At 34.7% G+C, this 20,548-nt stretch overlaps 1 protein-coding gene across 3 annotated transcripts in view; it reads right to left on the bottom strand.

The window, feature by feature from the left end:
• Nucleotides 1–20,548, bottom strand: part of LOC145283668 (hydroxylysine kinase-like) — a 243,890-nt gene that overhangs the window by 191,944 nt on the left and 31,398 nt on the right. Inside the window, exon 1 of one of the 3 annotated variants that reach the window (XM_080132678.1) lies at nt 19,096–19,395. The exons of the other annotated variants lie outside the window; for them this stretch is intronic. Coding sequence (XP_079988804.1) covers nt 19,096–19,134 — 39 coding nt within the window. The 5' untranslated portion in view covers nt 19,135–19,395. Of the gene's footprint in view, nt 1–19,095; nt 19,396–20,548 lie in introns of those variants that run through there. 3 annotated transcript variants of the gene reach the window in all.

Below are 20,548 nucleotides of genomic sequence, written 5' to 3'. Positions count from 1 at the left end.
TTATACAAATTATTTTTATCGGTTATAACATTATTTTTATCGCTTATACAAATTATTTTTACCATTTATACAAATTATTTTTATCGTTTATACAAATTATTTTTATCGGTTATAACATTATTTTTATCGCTTATACAAATTATTTTTACCATTTATACAAATTATTTTCATCGGCTATACAATTTTTTTTATCGTTTATACAGTTTTTTTTACCGTTTATACAAATTATTTTTATCTGTTATAAAAATTATTTATATCGTTTGTACAAATTATTTTTTATCGTATATAAAAATTATTTTTATCGCTTATACGAATTATTTTCATCGTCCATACAAATTATTTTCATCGTTTGTACAAATTATTTTTATCGCTTATAAAAATTATTTTTATCGAGCATACAAATTATTTTATCGTTTATAAAAATTATTTTTATCGCATATACAATTTTTTATCGTCTATGTAAACTTTTTTATTGATTGTAAATATTATTTTTATCGCCTAATCAAATTATTTTATCACATCTACAAACTATTTTATCGCCTATACAAATTATGTTCATTGCATTACGTTGTCTAAATTGTTTTTCAATTGGCCGGAAAAGATAACTAATTTTATAAGTCTGCCATTAAGGCAAGGGAAGGCAAGTGCTATGTTTTGTATACAAATGGTGTATGATTTTTTTTTTAGTGAACGTATATTTATGAATAAATAGCAGGAATTTACTTATATCTCCAACGCAGAAAGATGTGACACAAGGTCAGAAGGCGGGGAGAGACAAGTAAGTGCTTCCAAAAAAAGGAGCTCTTGACGTTTTAAAAATTGTGTGCGCAGTCGGTAGGGCGCCTCAGGCATTAAATAATAAACTCACCCCAATCGAAGGACCGGATCCAACAGCCTGACAGGATGGATTTCATAGGACTAATCAAAACCATACCCCAGCCAGACAGATACAAGGCCATTCCTTACTCAAAAATGGCAAAGGCTCTGTCAGACTGCGTTTGTCATCGAAAGATTCGATTTAACTTATAGACGGGAGTATAAGATTTTCTTCAAGCAACAGCATATATATATATATATATATATATATATATATATATATATATATATATATATATATAATATATATATATATATATATATATATATATATATATATTATACGCTTATACATCATACGCTTGTTTAAAGCTAATTTTATCAAAGCTCAACGAATATTTAACACTGTGTGCTGGAAAACTTTCATTGCACACATAACTTAGCTTCCCTCTTGGCAACTAATTCGAACTGTATGTTTTTTGATGCATACAATTGAAAGACGTTGCAGGAGGATGCTACTTGGCCAAGGGACCAGAGGGAGGAGCACATAGAAAACTGAAAGTTTCATGTACCACAAAAAAAAAAAAAAAAAAAAAAAAAATGAAACTGACAACTATTAGGTTGGTGAAAAAATAATAACGTTTTTTTACTTGAAGGTGAACGTCAAAAAGCGACATTATTTTTGCACCAACCTAATACTAATATTTCAGACTAGTATTGACAGGGGAGTATTAGCAATTAATTCTACATTATTCAAAGTTACAATCGAGGCCTCATCACGGAATGTAGTTTAAGGCCGTACAATGACTGGTTTTAATTGGAGTCCAAAGGAATTAATATAGTTAGTAAGTAATTAAAATTTAATTAGAAAAACATTAATAATGAAAACAAACTGATCGAAATTCTGATTAGTCAGGTCACCTGGTTTGATTCCGTCTAGAAGATGCCAAGTGTTTCAGTGTTTATTCAGCCCTGAAGCAATATTTCTCATATCTTATCATTAGTGTTCTAAAAATATTTTCTTTGCTTCTATTCTTTCAAACATCGCTCACTGCCACTGAGGCGTAGGGGGCTACTGTGAATTATGGACCAGATTTAAAGGGACATCTTAAGTGGGGAGTTGTATAGCGAGATGCTTGTTCATATTACATTTAAATTTTCAAAGGCAAGCCATTTAAGGTAATGAGTTTCCAGGGTAAAATATCTAGCGACACATCCCTACAGATTTCGTGTAACCTGTTTAAGAGGTAAATGACAATGTTTGGTAAATCAACCCAGATGTGACGACAATACTCCATGTTCGATGGGATAGTTACCTTGTAGAGATATAGGATATTGGCAGACGTAAGATGTTTTCTAGCCAGGTATAAGGAGTCTACCTTATTTGCAGTAAACTTGGCAACATCTCTGCGCTTATTCCAGATCATGTTGCCTATTAGCTCAAGAGGAGAGAACGTTGGATTCCAGGAAAAAAGGTTATATCAGCCATTACAATCGGTGGTTGATAAGGGTTCTTGTAGTTATTTCAAGCGAAAATTTTCGTCTTTCGTAGTATTAAAGATAACCATCCATTTCTGGACTAGTTCTACTACAGAATGGAGATTTTTTTTTTCTAAGAACTCAATTATTGTCTTGCATCTGGGGCATTCGATTTGAAATTTCCAAACATAAATGAAAATTCTAAACCTGGAACATAGTAAAAGCTATTGGAAATTTATTATTTTACTAGCAGAAGTACCCGTCGTTGACTGAGTTCAAAAACAGCCTACAGAAAATGGACTGTGATTGATGAAAGTATGATAGGCTATGAAAAGGAGGGGGTTGTAAAGAGATAAATTTTGTATACTCAAAAATTTTACCCTAAGCAAAATATGATGAAAGTAAAGATAATTTTCGCGAAAATATACTTTTTATATCTACTTTGTTTCCATTCGTAGCCAAGAGTGACCAACAAAATAATGTTTCCTTAAAAGAGAAAATGTTATATATATAATAATATAAATATACAAGAAATAAATGTTACCATAGTCAATAAAAGTTACTTTTATGGTAGAAAAGTTCATTGGTTTGTATTTTTAAGTAGTTTGTAGAAAAATATTTTTTAATTCACAAACCGTTAAAAAGAATCCAAATCGCAGCGACTTTGAAATGGAGAGCCTTGTTTTCAATTTGAAGGAGGGGCACCTGAGGATTCTGTGTTAACAATTTAAGAGAGTTCCGTCAACGTAAGGAATATTTATAAACATATTTTAATGTTTTGCGTTATTTTGTGCTTGAGGAATATTCGATTATGGCATGTGTAGTTTATATAAAAATTAGTTATCGCCTCAAATTTCGTTTTAATTTCGGTTCGCTGAAGTAAAGAGCATTAAAAACTATTTCAAAAAAAAAAAACATGAACTGACTATGGTAATATTTATTTCTTGTATATTTATTTTTTCGGGTAGTCGTTTTTTGGCTTTTCTGCTAAACACCCTTACTAAATAATATCGACGAAATATTGAAAAAACAAAGAAACAAAAACAGTTTGGAAAAATAATGAAGCTTTACTTACTTTAGTAAAATAATCCGAAAGAGCAAAATGGGATATTAAAAAAGTAAACACATAATTACTTTAGTTTTTTAAAGCAAAGAATCGATATAAATATGAATAAGAAGAAAATGGCGCCCTTTTCAAACAGAACAGCTTCGTTTCAGTTTTACAGTATTGAACGGTGTAGTATTGCGCCGTTGGATTCAGGGTTGTACTATTGTAATGTAAAGAACACGCAGAAAGGGTTGTAATCAACTGAATTCCTTCTAGTACACTGACAAAAAAAAAGATTAAACAGATATATAAATCAAAATAAAAAGGTTATGTAAATGTTTTTAAAAAGACACGTAATCACGTGAGCAGGATTTTTTCCTTCTTTTTACACGATAACAAGTAACGTTCTTATTTTTTATTATTTATCTATTTATCTATTTTCGAAAGAGTGCCACGTGCAAGTGGAGAAGGAAAAAACAGAGTTATGCAAAATTTGTGTCGAGAATTGTCTAAAGTTCCGACTTTTTTTTTGGCTTTCACTTTAATAAGAACATGAATTTATGTGGTGAATTTATTCAACACAATATGATTAAACTAAAAAAAATAAATAAAATCTAACGTGAATTAAGATTAAAGTTAAGGTGTTATTGTGGACCCTCACCCCTTTTAAAGAACCTTGTTAAACTTTGTGACATATTTCCATTCTATGGAGGTCAGGCGCGAACGAACACTCCATAATTTTATTATACCATATTTCTTCAAACTGAAACATAATTATCAAAATATACTTACGCAAATAGATATGAAAAGTCTGTTAAAATTTGTGCCATATTTCCATGGAGTACAGGCGCGAACGCAGACCTCACAATTTTATTATACCATCCCTAATTAAGTCGAAACATACTTATCAAAGTATTCTCATGTACATCTATATAAAAAACCCTTGTAAACGTTTTTTTTTTTTTCATACTTTGGGGGCCAGGCGCGAACGCAGACCCCACAATTTTTATGAACCACCGTTCTGCCAGATCAAACATATCCGTTCCTATCCTCAATACATCTATCATTATATGTAATCAGTTTTTTTAAATAGTCAACCATATAGAAGCCAATTCGTGACCCCCCACACACACACACATTCAGCTTTATATTATAGATTTACATAAAAAGATGAAAAAAAAACACACAAAAAACAACAACAACAAAAAAAACAATAAAAACAACTACTTGCGTTATGTTGATTAATCGGACGATTATTCTCATCTTGGGTATTAACAAAACGTGTCGGTCGCTGCAACTTGCGACCTACTTTGACTGCTGATACCTTCTCTTCTTTTCTAACTAAAGAAAAATGGACTTGGCCCTGCATTATAAGAATTCGAACCGTTTGTTTGAGGGTGGGTCCGTAAGGCATAAAGAAGGTTCAATCATCAGGGATCACTAAGATATTTGTTAATCAACATAACACAAGCATTCACATCTCATCTAAAAAATACAGAATAGGTTACAAAACACCAACAATCCATTACTTCATAATTCAATATACTCTATCTATATTAATAAATTAAAGTTGTCTTTCTCCAATCAGATATTAAACATATGCAACACACATTACTTATCAATTTCATTCAACTTCTTTACTCTTGATTTAATTTGGACCCAAATGACTTTTCAAAACAAAAAAACAAAAACACACTCTGAGAACGTAGGAGTAGATTTCACACTGCCATAAATATCTACTGCCACTCTCCCATCAATAATCAGGAACTCTGCTTCATTAGGGATAGTTACCAGTAAAAGACCATCATCGTTTCAGTTTTACATTACGACTACCCTAGATAAATAAGCACCTCTCCCTTTACAGTTCCATTCTTACTTTCCGGACAATATGATTGGTTGTTTATAGACCTTTCATAGAATGTAGGAATATCTTTTTATAACACTTAAAAACACTTTCCACAAAAAATGAACAAGGTTTTAACCGATACAATCACAGAACAATAACATCAGTTTTTTTACCTACTAATATTAAATATTTCTTTAAAAAAATACTATTATTAAACATTTGACACACACACATTATCTCTCTCTCTCTCTCTCTCTCTCTCTCTCTCTCTCTCTCTCTCTATATATATATATATATATATATATATATATATATAACTATTTCATTTACCCACATAAAATTAATATACGAAAGTATAAATTTATGCGTAAACTTTAAGTATTTACTTCAAAAGTGCTCAATACGTAGGTAGAGTTAGTTAGTAAGTTATAAAATATATATGGCGATTAAGCTACACTGAATATTCCGCGTTTCATCGACTCTAGGACTCTTCATATATATATATATATATATATATATATATATATATATATATATATATTTCAGGTTTAATTTGAAAGTTCATAACAGATTTTTTTGCCAGCAAACTACATACGGAGCATCAAGAAATGACAACTAATGTCCTGCTGGCTTGGCAGGCCGAGAGCAGGATCAACTCGTTTTATCGAATAATGGCGACGGAGAACCACTCGTAGAGCAAAGACAATTCACAGTGGTTTCCGGTGTGGCGTGTCATTAACAGACAAAATTATCTATTTTAGGATGGTTGGTAAATGAACGAAAGAGAGTGAGATAAATAACAAATGAACTTGACGTATTTGATAGCGTTGTACTTGCTACCAAGGATCGATTAGTCAACGCTGATTTTTCTTTTACAAAGGAAGCACCACTTATCAAGGCGCAGAGGCCACTCGAGGATAACATTTAAAGAGTGTACAGTGGTCAAAAGGACAATATCATAGTAATCATTAGAAGTATAAATCTAGTAAGTTGGCTTACTTAAGGGGAACGGCTCATCAAGAACTTGTTTACATTGGACTTGAAGACGGCCATATTGTAGTCAGCTGGAAAGCAGGTAAACGGAAGAGAGTTCCACAGGTGTGCAGTTCTTAGAAAGAAGCATGTTCATGGAATCTACGTTTAGGTTTGGTGTCACTCGCGGCCTTTGTCTGGGACTATGGTAGTGGTACACACGCCTATGATAATAATAAAAATAAAACTCCGGGATCAGCTGTTAGGCTCCTGAGTTGTAATATCAATAACAGAACACGGAAGGAGGAGGAAGAGTCTTCAGCCTAAGCCATATTGTATAGAAAGAGTAAACATACAAGAGACAACGCACAAGCACTGAAGTATAATTTAAATATTTAGATATTATTGACATCAAATAATTAAAGGAATATTTTATACAGAATAAAAATGAAGGTGAAATACAAAGTGAAGAAGAACTTTTTTAACAATAAAAAAAAATGTAAATTAAATATTTTACACATCCGAACGTAACGACTTTTATTCTATAAATAGATAGGCACTCGACCAAGTTATCCGGAAATAGAAATCTTTTTACTCTCTAGAAAGACATGATGATATGCCAGCTACCAGTTGACAAACAGACGGCGGACGGAACACTATGGCAAAAACGTTAAGTATTTTTTTTAAAACTAATCCTAAATGTGTTTTTATGTTACCTTGTTTTTAAACTTGTTTTTCGTGTTTTATTTATGTATTTTGTCTGTATTCTCCTGTCTTATTCATCACCCCCCCCCATGCTACAAAGTAAACGATAAAAACAAACAAAATGCCGGAAACTAACGATAAAAAAATGCCGGAAATTATTCTCTATTAGAGTAGATAAACTTAGGACTTTATAAGTAGAATACTTAATATATACTATTACTGCAAGCTTACCTGTATTGAAAATGCTTGCTTCCTTGCTGGCCAATCAAACCATCTAATATAGTTAGCCTTATGTTCAAGTACATTCGAAATATAATACAGTGCAAAGAAACAGTTACTCATGAAAAGGAACCTCCTAAAGTAACACCTTGAATAATTATCTAAACTCGAATGTAAATTAATATTAAGCCGACTTTACAAATTGATAATAGTTAATTATTTGATTGTAATTAATTATACTGTGAAACTCTAATGATTCAAACTCGATAGATAACGACAAACTTCCACCCATTAATATGGGAGGGGAGATTATCATCAAAAGTGTCCTGAATTGTTAACTTAGCATCGGACTTACTACTTAGATATAAATTAGTCACTTGTACCCATTCCCCTCCTCCCCCTTTTTTTAAATGGAGAGTAGATAATACAGTGGATGTGTTATCGGCAGCTCCAGTAACTCTCGCTTCTCCTATTTTGTCATTCAGTCCTCATTCAATGAGTGATTTTTCTGACAAAGGGTGAAGAAAAAGCTGCTTAAAGGTCGGTAGTACTTGGTGACCAGTAGTCTGAGATGTCGGAAATTTTTCTGTCTCTGTCTGTCCTTGTGGCTATGTCACTAGTAAGGGTGCTGAAGGTAAACGATTTGTCTGGGCTGACGTTATCCGCCTGATAGTCAGGGACTCGAACCTTGGATTAACCGCTAAGGAGCCTGTCCTATCAGCAGGCGCAAAGTACTGGGACTGTTGTATTGCCATTTGGTGAGTGGATCTGGACCATGCAGTAGTCTCTGGTGTGGCCTCTCGATGCCATACTAGTGGGTAATTGTTACGGCTTTACCTTTTCGTGTGCTACAAAAAATAATTCCTGTCTTTTTCTCTCTTACTTCCCCCCTCTGTACTGCTCTAACTAAGTATGCCGACCTTTTCCACAAATCCCAAAACCTCAACATAAAATATCTCCAGAATAAAAACTCGATTAAACCTAGAACCCCATCTTCCAACGTAGACCCCTACTACCAGGTCTCCTTCTCCAACATCAGGGGTCTACGTTCCAACCTTCCAGAGGTTGAAACCCAATTACAGGAGACGAAACAGGACATATTATTTCTAAGTGAAACTGGAATAGGGCCGACCACTTCCCTAGATGAGTTCATAATTAACGGATACTCTAATTTAACAGCTAAATCTGACACCCAAGATCGCCATGGGTATGGAATATGTACCTACATTAAGGATGACTTCCCGTGTGGCAGGGATATCTCTAGAGAAGATCCTAATTTACCCTATATGTGCTTCAGGATTGCACTTGCTAACACAACTGCATTTATATTTGCCCTCTATAGGCTCCACAACAGCGGAGTTACTATCTTTAAGAGCATATCTGAGAAAATAAACAACATACTGTTTTCACATGCCTCGGCTAACATCCACATCTGTGGTGACTTCAACGTCCATAACGTGGAATGGCTGACCCATTCAAATAAGACAGATGATGAGGGGAGGTTTTGTCATGATTTTGCCATTGCTTATGACCTCACTCAGATTGTTCGCGAACCCACCCGTGTGCCCGATACACCCGGTCAATATGCAAGCCTCCTAGACCTTTTTCTCTCAACTTCCCCTGAATTATGTTCATGTTCCGTTCATTCTCCTCTAGGATCCTCCGACCACTCCGTCGTATCAGTTAAGATAAAAACGAAATGTAAGAAGCCCCCAGACATACCCCTCCACCGTACTGTATACCGATACTCTATGACTGACTGGGATAGCTTCCGTACATTTATATCTGATTTACCTCTGCACTCCATGTTTAAAAAGGAAGTGTCCTCTATAGTATCAGATCTGACCGAATGGTTAATTGTAGGCATAGACCGATTCATACCATCTAAAAAATTCCAACAAAAACCTAACAGCCAGCCATGGTTCTCCCCAGAATGTGCTGCTGCTATCGCGCACAGAAATCACATTTTCCATAGCTACCAACGTAATAGATGCACTGAGACTAAAGCTGGTTTCAGGACTGCCAGCAACCACTGTAAAAGAGTAATAAAAAATGCAAGAGAGCTATATGCCCAGTCTGTTAAATCCAAGGTAGCTGATCAGCGGCTTGGTTCCCACCAGTTTTGGCAAATAACAAATAGGATCCTGAACAGAAGTGTGCGTTCTATCCCAACCATTATCAATGGACCAGAGGTCATCTCGTCAGCGTCAGACAAGGCCAAACTATTTGCAAAGAACTTTGCAGCTAATTCTACCCTATGCGACGAAGGCCATCAACTCCCCATATTTCATCCTATAACACAGAACAAGCTAGGTAACATACAAATATCCGTGCATGAGGTCGCCAAGCTAATCAAGAACCTAGATTCCAGTAAAGCAACTGGCCCTGATGGCATCCCAATTATAGTGTTAAAAAAGCTTCAACCAGAACTTGCTCCCATAGTTATGAAACTATTTAAGCGCTGCCTTAAGGAGAAGTGCTTTCCGACTCCCTGGAAGACCTCATCAGTTTGCCCTGTATTTAAGAATTCAGGTGATAAGTCATCTCCCTCTCAGTACAGACCAATAAGTCTCCTGTGTGTTCTGAGTAAGTTGCTGGAATCCATATTAAATAGAGAAATAGTCAACCACTTCAGCAGGAATAACCTTCTTAGTGACACACAATATGGTTTCCGCTCTGCAAGATCTACCGCAGATGTGCTGACGGTTATATCCCACAGGATTAGTGAATCTCTTGACAAAGGCTTCCTTTCTAGGGCAATTGCTCTTGACATATCAAAGGTCTTCGATAAAGTATGGCATAAGGGTCTACTTCACAAGATTTCCAGCTACGGTATAACTGGAAATGTTTTCTCAATCATTAAATCATTTCTCTCCGATAGGCTCATAAGAGTAGTGGTAGATGGACAAAAATCGGAGGACTGCAATATAAATGCTGGAGTCCCTTAGGGGTCAATCCTAGGCCCAACTCTCTTCCTGATCTACATCAATGACCTCCCTAAACACATACTTAAATCATTCGTTGATATATATGATGATGACATGACCATCTACGGCAACACATCAAAGGCTGTAAATGACAAGGTTCTCTCTGATTCTCTCTCCTCTGATCTCGAGCGCGTGGTTCAGTGGGGGAAGATGTGGCTGGTTACCTTTACTGCATCCAAAACCAAACTCCTATCCTTACATTATCAATGCTCTGATCCCCATCTGGCATCAATTGTGATGGATGGCTCTCGTCTGGGTGAGGCCCCGTGTTTTGACAAGCTTCTGGGTTTGACCTTTACTCCTGATCTGAAATGGAACACGTACATCAAGTCTGTTGCCAAGGTCGCTGGAAAGATGGTGGGATCCTTCTACCGCTCCAGAAGATATCTCACTACTGATGCAATTCTCTATCTATATAAAAGCCAAGTACGTTCAAGGATGGAATACTGTTGCCATATCTGGGCAGGAGCTGCTAAAAACAGCCTATCCTGCCTTGACAGAGTACAAAGTAGACTTTGTGGCTTAGTGGGGGATGCCCTTTTCTCTACCCTGCAACCTCTCTCCCACAGAAGAGACGCTGCGAGCCTATCCTTGTTTTATCGTTATTCCCATGGAGGTGCTCGTCTGAACTCCAATCTATGGTCCCCCCTCGCCAATCTTTCACGAAAAACACCCGTCTAGCTGAATCCACTGTGAAAAATTTCCCCCACTCTATATCTGTGTCTTAATCAAAACGCGGATTCCATGAACAAAGCTTCTTTCTTAGAACTGCACGCCTGTGGAACTCTGTTCCGTCTGCCTGCTTCCCACCGGACTACAACTTGGACGTCTTCAAGTCCAATGTTAACAAATTCCTAATGAACCGCCTCCTTAAGTAAACACTTCATCAAATCTCCACACTAACGTAATGTACTTGCAATAACCCTTATCCCTGAGTGGCTTCAGGGCCTTGATAAGTGGTGATCACTGTGTAAAGAGGATCTAAAATACAATAATACAATTTTTCTTAATTAATATTTATTGATATTCAAAGTTCCATTCTTTATAGGTCAGCTTTGTCATGAGAACACGTCAGTATTGTTTGACAACAGATGTTTTTTTTTCTACCCAGGTCATGTCATATATCTGAACAAACCGAAAAAAAGTCATTAGTGCGCAATAATCTAACCTGCTAATAATAGGCATTTATTAGTGTTGTTTTCATATATATATATATTTGGTAAAACTGGTAATTAGTAAAAACCTGAAGAGAGTGCTCAATACTATTGCAGAGCAAATATGTGTTTTATTTTTTTTTATTACCGTTTTATCTGTTTGGTTACATATGTTTCGGATGTCGGACCATGTTTACGATCTAACAGCCTCACCAGAACTTACAGAAGTGGTTGTTAGTATTAGGAAGAAATGTTTTAGAAGAAATACGAAAAAAAAGTGGGGAGGTTGAGGTAGGAGATAATGAGGGTATTGACAATATTTCAGTCTTGAGGGTTAAGGTACATTAAATTGTATTGTGTGTGTGTGTGGGGGTGTGTGTGGAGTAGATTCAGGTAAGCGTGGGTGGATATATATATATATATATATATATATATATATATATATATATATGTATATATATATATATATATTAGTGATGGGACGATTCCATTATTTTTCCGATTCCTATACAATTATCGATTTTGTAATAAATTCCCGATTTAGATACAATTACTAATTCCGATTCCGATTCTTTACAAATCTCTAAATATTTAACTATAAAATTGGTATTTTGTCCGGATTACTGTAAAAACGCATCTTAAATTTGTATATGTTTTCTCGGGTTTGTATTACTGTACACATAGTTTCGAAAAAGTTGTCAAGAAACAAATATATAACAAATAAATGTTATCAAAGGCAAGATAAGTTACTTTTTTACCTAACTGGATATGTTTTCAGTGTTTTTATTTAATGTAACATGTTTATTCAGCTCGAAAAACATACTGTGTTTACCGATGTATTTGAAAATTCAAAATGGCGCCCAACTCTCTCTTTAACACGGTAAGTTTGGGAAAAGGGGCCATAAATATAAAACTAGACAAAATACTGTTAGAAACTCGCTCAGTATATATTACTGTGACATAGGTTGACATATATTCGGTGGTTTTTAATAGTATCTTGTCTAGTTTATTACACCTTTTCCCGAACTTATCGTGTTTAAGAGAGAGCTGGGCGCCATTTTGAATTTTTCAATACATCGGTAAACAATGTATGTTTTTCGAGCTGAATAAACATGTTACATTGAATAAAAACACGAAAAATATCTCCAGTTTGGTGGAAAAGTAACTTATCTTGCTTTTGATAACATTTATTTGTTATATATTTGTTTTTTGACAACTGTTTCGAATCTATGTATACAGTAATACAAACCCGTTTTCTCACACGTAAAAACATGTTTGTGAGGGGAGGGGGAGATCTATAGATTTTATTTTTACTAGAAGTTTAAAATCAATAATTACTTATTTTTTATAACTATCAGCAATTAAAACTTTTCTGAAATACTACTACTACTACTACTACTACTACTACTACTACTGTAGAGTCAATCTTCATACATATGAAGGAAATAAGTATAAGGTACCCACTTAATCTTTTATCTTTTTAATTTTTGCTTATATTTACAATTGTAGACTTTTTACGGATTTTATTTCAATCTCGATAAATTCTTTATTTTGCCGATTGATAGCAGGTGCTTTGTGTCGTCAATAATAGTGTTTATCTACTTTTATCTCACTCCAGAATGACCCCATTTATTAAAAGTCAACCTTGTGTCTAGCTCTTCACTCGTGAAGGGCGGGGCAAGTAAATAATAACGCACATCCACAATTCATACCACAGAAATGTTTCCTCGTAGACTATGACATGGTTGTGTTAAAGTCCAATGCCAACAGATACTTGTCAAGCCACACTCATAAGTAATCAAATTTTGTCCACTTTATTCAATATTTACAATCCTCTCATAATATTGTTCATAATCTAACTGACAACCCTTATCTTCGGATGGCTTTCGGCCTTGATGAGTGATGGCTCAGTCATATAAAAAGGCTGCTTAAAAACAAATGAACTTCACAATTAAAACACATAAAAAATAACATACCTTCCCCTCAACAGTACATATGAGAAAACGTTATCCTCAACTTTGTTCTAGTAATAATTTAAAGAATTTAAGTAAACACCTTTGTTTATCTACAAATAGTATTTATGTTTATTTAACTGTTTTTTTGCGGTGTCTGTTAGCGTGTCAATTTACTCTGTCCTCATGTATATCGGTGATAAACACTATCCTTATAACAGGAGCGCATATAAATTAAACCTGAGCAGGTTGTTGTCACATACAAAAAGTAAAAAAACAAAACAAAACAAAAGAACATGAAACATAATAGCCATAAAAGCCAGGGAGTTCAGAAGAAAGATATACGCACCATCAGGTTGCCGACTCTCTTTTGAACCCCGTCTAGGAGCGAGAGACCAACAGCAGATGCACCAAATGTGACAACAGCACTCCACACATGGACGAATGGCAGCCTTGTAGAGGTACAGGAAGGCTTCGATCTCTGTCCCATCGATGAACTGTTGAATCCCTCTGCCTGTTCAAGTATTTTAATGGTGGATGCTCTGACGAACTACAAGCCCTTGTAACCCCTTGGTGTAAATACCCCGACAAACCCAACAAGCAGCAAAATCTCACCCCTACACAGTAGAGATCCCTAGATGTAAGAAAGCCTTCTACTCCAATAGTTTCTTCCCCATAGCTGCTAGACTTTGGGACTCCCTTCTGGGTTCGTGCTTTCCCAACTGTACTGACATGCAGAAGTTCAAGTGAAATGTAAACAGACATCTTGCTGCTGAACTCCCTACATAGTATCCCTGCAATTTATATCCCCGTTAATAGTCCCCTACATCAATGTGGCAATGTGCCTTGTTTGGGGTGAAAATGGAATTAAAAGAAAGACATAATCAACAAGTGATCCTTTGATATACGGAATAATCACGTTGGCAAACCGGTTCTCGTTAAACCAATAAAGTTAAGCAACGTTGCAATTACAACTGGTCAGTACCAGATGAATGATTACGCGAGAATATCAAGCGTTGTGTATGGGAGGATGATAATAGCTTCATAGAAATAAAGGAGCTGCAAAAAGCATTTTTGTCATCTCCCTTGGATTGCGGCATAAATGCGAGTGGTGATCGTTTGTGAATTTAATATTCCACTAAAAACTTTTTTTTCGAGGAATCAGTCTCAATTAGACAATAGTGAATGCCACACCACTTGAAATAACCGATCGATATCCTGCCAGTGTTGACTCTTCTTATATCAAGTACTCGAATACAAAAGGATTAGAGTTGAGGAAATATGATCAGCAGACTACTGAAATGAAGAAATGAATGGCAAAGGAACATGGCCTGACACATTTACTGACTTCCCTTGCAACAAAACAGAGGAGAGTGAACCAAGCATTGTACATGCTTAAAAGAGGATGAGTCACGGGTCTAGTGCTAATCGAAATAATCGGAAAATGCTGTTACAACAGAACAGGAAAACGTCTTTTCTCTTGAAAACTATTTGAGTAGAACACTGAAGACAAGCCTACAGGATTTACTGAGAAAGAAGCAGCAGAAATTGAATCTATCAAAGATATCATGAAAGAGGACAAAATCAAACTATCATTCCTAAGAAACGAAAACTGGAAAAACATGTAATCAAAAATGGAAACGGCACATACTAGCGAATAATAATATCGATATAAACGACCTAATTTATGCCAAGGTCAAATCTGTTATTGCAAAACTTAGCACAGAACTGAAACTCGCCAAAATAATGGCCAAAAATAGCTCAGACGGGAATCTATGTTGAAAACCTAAAATAATAAACACAAATAGTTAAATTTTTGAATAAAGATAAAGAGATCAGAAATCGGCAGTGATGAAAATATGGCTGGTAAATAATAAAAGGATATCTATTACAAATAATAATAATAATAATAATAATAATAATAATAATAATAATAATAATAATAAAATTAAAATTAAAAAAAAAAAGAAAAACCATGAAAAATTAAAACAAAAGATATGAGAAAAGTAAATATTACGTTACGGTCGGTTCTTTTTCTGTGTAAAAGTATTAGAAGCAGTTCATACTTCCTGTAGACAAAACATTATTATTCTGTAAATATTTTACGGACATTCTAAGGATTTCGTTGAATGGATAATTTTATTGTCGTGATCAACTGTCTTCTTGTAAATTAACATGGTTTATTTGTAACAAGTAATTTTCGACGAGTCTGAAAATAAAATTAGTTTGAAATTAAAAAAAAAAAAGAAAGAAAAGGAAGAAAATTAATTTCTCTATAAAATGGTGACGGATGTAAGCGTGCAAATTTACTAAATCAACATTTATTGATTTTCAAAGTGTCAGTACAATCTTATCACGAAAAACGAATCAATAATGTTTGATAAGTTTTTTTTTTGTCCCAGGCCGTGTTAATATCTGAACACACCAGAACAAAAATAATGAAGTAACCTGTGAATGAAGTCGATATTTCTAGATATGCATCTTATATTATTGTTGTTGCTATTTTAATAAATTCTCTCTCTCTCTCTCTCTCTCTCTCTCTCTCTCTCTCATATATATATATATATATATATATATATATATATATATATATATATATAACCTTAGCTTATAAAGCCAATACGAAGCAAATTGTTTAGAACTAAACAAACATCTATTTGTTTAAAAACCAAAGATTTTCGGCGAGTATAGCGCCTTCGCCAAGATAGAAACAGTTTGTGCTTTTTCCCTTTTTCCGTGATTTGTTGCCACCCGAAAAGCAAAACCCATGTGGTGTTCTTCAGCGATTAAATTTTAAATGTTTAGGATAAGGTGTGGTCACATGCAAAGTGAATTATATATACATATATATATATATATATATATTATACACACACACATATATATACACACACACACACACACACACACACACACACACACACACACACACACACACACATATATATATATATATATATATATATATATATATATATATATACGACTGTCATTTAGGCGATTGGGTTTCGATCCTGGCTTGAGCTAGTTGCTTGTCTAGTCGCACTGATGAGCTGTGAAACAGCGAAACAGTACTGTATGTGGATGACTATAATGCTCCTTATCTCAGGTTGAGCATTTGGGAAGTGATATACAAATTACCATTAGCGTATGAAGCGATGCTCTTTTCGTAAACAAATTGAGCTTAGGTTCTTTGGACAATGTCAAAACTTTGTTAATTCACTGCCTGCATAGCAGTAACCGTATAGCGCACCGATTAGAAGCTCCGACTGTCGTTTGGGCGATCGGGTTTCGATCCCAGCTTGAGGTAGTTGCTTGTGTAGCCGCACTGATTAGCTGCGAAACAGCGAAAGAGTACTGTATGTGGATGACTATATATATATATATATATATATATATATATATATATAATACTTGTTTATTGTTATATAAACATGCTCACATCCCGCTGCTACAAATAGCCACTTGTTTCAATCAAACAACAGATATCATCAGGCAGCGACTTGACTATTCAAAAGTTCAATGAATAATGGATTTTTATTTTAGGTAGGAACTCTTTAGAAGTTGGAGTTAAAAAACTTAAAACACAGGACTTTAATTAAATAAAAAAGTAAAAAGGGAGAGGCAATTTAAATAAAGTTAAAAGATTACAATGGGGAGAGAGTGATTGAGAAGAGAAAAAAAAAGGAATAGAGACAGAAATAGAGAAAGAAAATATAGAGAAAACAAAATAGAGAGAAAAAGAAGAGAGAAAAAATATATATATATACATATACACACATATATACACACATACATATACATACATACATATATATATATATATATATATATATATATATATATATATGTAAAGTACGTTGTTGGGTTTATAAATTTGTACGTACATGATTTACTGATTATCATGAATCTATAACATAGCTACAAGGCTAGGGAGTCCAAATGTCGACTATATTTATATTTAGTTTTATGCAAAGTAGTAAAACACAATGAAAGCTATTTGTAAAAATTCAAACAGGTAAGACTTTTTTTTATTTTGTTTTGTTCGTTTTACGGCATATCAATCATCTATGGATAATTTAATGTCGAATAAAGTTATGAAATATAATTTTATAATGTAAAATCCCTAGAATACTTTGATCTCATAATACATTGCTTTCAGATTTTGAAATACACTACTCTTGACAAACATTACTTTTTAATATTTGTGACATTAATTGAAAGGAACCAAAAACTAGAAGAAAATAAAGTCAGAAATGGAAAAGGTTAATAGATTCTTCTCACGCAGAATAACAGACAATATTAAAGGCATAAAGTACCTAACTTATACTAGAGCCGAATCTGTAAGTACAAAACTTAACATAGGTGAAAACTGCCGCCAAAATAATGGACCCAGATGTGAAATTAGACCGAAAACTTAAAACAATAAACTAAATAGATTAAGCATTTAAACAATAAATAAATATTGTGAATAAGACTACAGAGACCATAAAACCATGGAAGAGGAAATATATGGTTGGCAAAAAAAAAAAAAATAAAAAAAAAAATAGACAAAACAAAGACTAGCAAAGAAATATGAAGAACTAGATCAAACGATACGAGCAAAGTAAACACATTGAGTCGATACAGATACAAATCTGATGAAGACAATCAGAATTTGAAAAACAAACGAAAGCCATTTTTATCAAAATGTAAACGGAAGAAGACAAACTCAACTGAACCTTGTGTTTTTCAATCGTAGGCGTGTCCCTTTTCTTCTTGAGATTCTCATCATTGGCTCTGCTCTTGAGTGAAAATCAACCCGGAAATTGCCTAATGTACCGAAGAAATGTACTACGTTGTTTGATCAAACGTTTCAAAGAAACTAGCTCAGTTGCTGACCGTGGGCGATGTGGCCGATCAAAAAGTGCAACCGATGAAGAAGCATCCAACATGGCGTTCGCGAACTTTGATAAAAGCCACGTGAAATCAATGTAGCAAATAAGTCAGGAGCGAACGATTAGCAAATCATGAGTGCATTGTATTCCTAGGTCAAACAGTCAACACTTAAACCGTCAGAAGAGTTAAAGAGATTTTTATAAACAGAATCGATGCATGTTTCAAAGTAGGGGGATGACCAGTTCAACCATTTTTTAAAAAAAGAAATGAAAGCCAGTTTTATGAAAATTTAGCCTTTATTATTTTTAAAGCGGTTTTATGGCCATCCATAAAAAAAATATGTATAAACTGATTTTACATTTACACAGAATGTCCTAGAAGTCGCACACCTTACACTGATTTTCACTTTTTCTACGTTTAAGATAATATGCGAGAAACTAATAGTAAAAGAAAAAGTTTTGGGCTTTATGTTTGGAAAAACTGGGACGATACACCGCTCCGTAGCTAAGGAATTCAACCGCATTCATCCTGAACGAGAACCACCAGAGAGTCATACCACTGTCCGCCGTTTGGCCAAGCGTTTAAAACGCAACTAGCTCAACTGCCGACCGTGAGAGATGTGACTGATCAAATAATGCAACTGATGAAGAAGCATTCATCATGGTGGGGGTGTAGTTTGCAAAAAGCCCCGTGTAATCAGCGTAGAAAAAAGTCAGAAGTTTAATGAACAGAATCGATGCAAAGTAGGGGAATGACCAATTCGACCATCTGTTAAGCCAATGATTTACTGAAATAGATGTTATACCTATTTTATAAAAACCTGGATGCCGTGCAACTTATGAGACATCCTGTATATATAGCGGTGGGTGGCAAAAAATATTCTAAAATTACATATAAATGGGAGAGGATGATGGGGGTATTGTGTATATAATAGTGTAATATTCTCTGTGAAACGGGTGATCATGGGGCAGTCTTGGTAAATAAATAATGTAAATCTGAGTCTAAATGCTTTCTTATATACGCAATGTTAAAAACTTACCCAACTCAAAATAAAGAATATTTGTTGGTTTAATTTCATGCATGAGTTTGCAAATGTCTGAATTTCGCACTATTGTTGCATTTTTGGAATCCTGAATCCACTCTTATCTTTGGGTATCATTTCAAAAGCCTCTTTCCCTCTCACACACAAAAAGTATCAGCCGCCAGTGTAATACAACTCACCCTCTGTTGTATAAAGCGTTCAGGTGGTGGGGCGAGGATGATCGGGGGGCGTGCTCATCGTATTCCAATCTGACCCAAACTCAACTTCATAGTGGGACGCACATCCATTTGTTTTTCTCACCAATTTTTATCCAATCAGAAAATTCGGACGCCAATGCATACGAAGAGATAATTTGATGAACTCTTATTTGCGGTGACCTTTTACCACGATTCGAGAACGAAAGGTTATATGATGACGTCATAATCCGCCAACAACAATTCAACACGATTTCTTGTTGTAAGAAGCACTAGCAGGACCCGTTAACTGGCGTTTCCCAGTGAAAGTATGCCCCCTCCTCGTAAAAAAATAAATTATGGTTGTTGTTGGCAATGATCAGAGTGTAGTACAAGCTAGTTGAGTAAATGAATCTTCTTGCGATGAATCGCTTCAAGATGCTCACTCCCCATTTTATTTTTTTATTTTCGTTTCTAGCCTCTTTTCAAATTATATTAATCTTGGAAAGAAATTACCCATATTGCAAAATCCTTCTCCATCCGGTTTTTCTTTTCTCTCTCATTTAGATCTCACCGCCACTTAGAGATTTGTCTGCTTGTTTTCGGCTCAAAGAAAACCGGAAAACAGTGGACAGTCTATTATTTAAAAAAGGGTTAGGAGAGACTTACTACTAAATCTTTATTCTTTGTTTTTGTTTTCTCCACTCCGCGATTCTCCAAATGAAACTATTTTATTTTTTTCAAGCAATTATTTTTTAAAAAGATTTGGGAAATTTTAAGTAGGACAGCCCCTAGAGTAAATGTGGCATTATAGTGATTGATGATTCTCGTTAAGAGTAGGATAGGCATTTTCTAGGCAAGGTGACAAATGTTGACTAACGACACCCATTTTCCCACTTTTGAATGACCTTGTGCCTAATCTGTTGTAAATGTACAAATAAGTATTTCATCGTGTAGTACGAGTGTGTGTCCTCTGTCTGAGGATGACGCACATAGTTCTCAGTTCTTTTAGAATCTATCTCGGTTAAAGCAGGATCTTAGTAAAAGAACCATGTTCCCTGTTTTCGGTTGAGATCATCCAAGATGGCAATCGCCCATTTATAGTTTTACACTTTGCCTTTTGAAATTATATTTATCCTGGAAGCACATTATCCACTAGAAAATTCTACTTTTATTTATTTTGCTCCCATTTAAGTCCTACTCCCACTTAGAGACCGATCTGCTTGTTGCCAGTTCTAAACTAACCGGAATATATTAAGCACTCCACCATCAGAAAA

Source organism: Euprymna scolopes, chromosome 8, assembly GCF_053919585.1.
Source record: "Euprymna scolopes isolate OS-2025 chromosome 8, ASM5391958v1, whole genome shotgun sequence".
NCBI lineage: Eukaryota > Metazoa > Mollusca > Cephalopoda > Sepiida > Sepiolidae > Euprymna > Euprymna scolopes.
The sequence above is the reverse complement of the archived record's forward strand: the minus strand, read 5'-3'. Positions and strand labels throughout refer to the sequence as shown.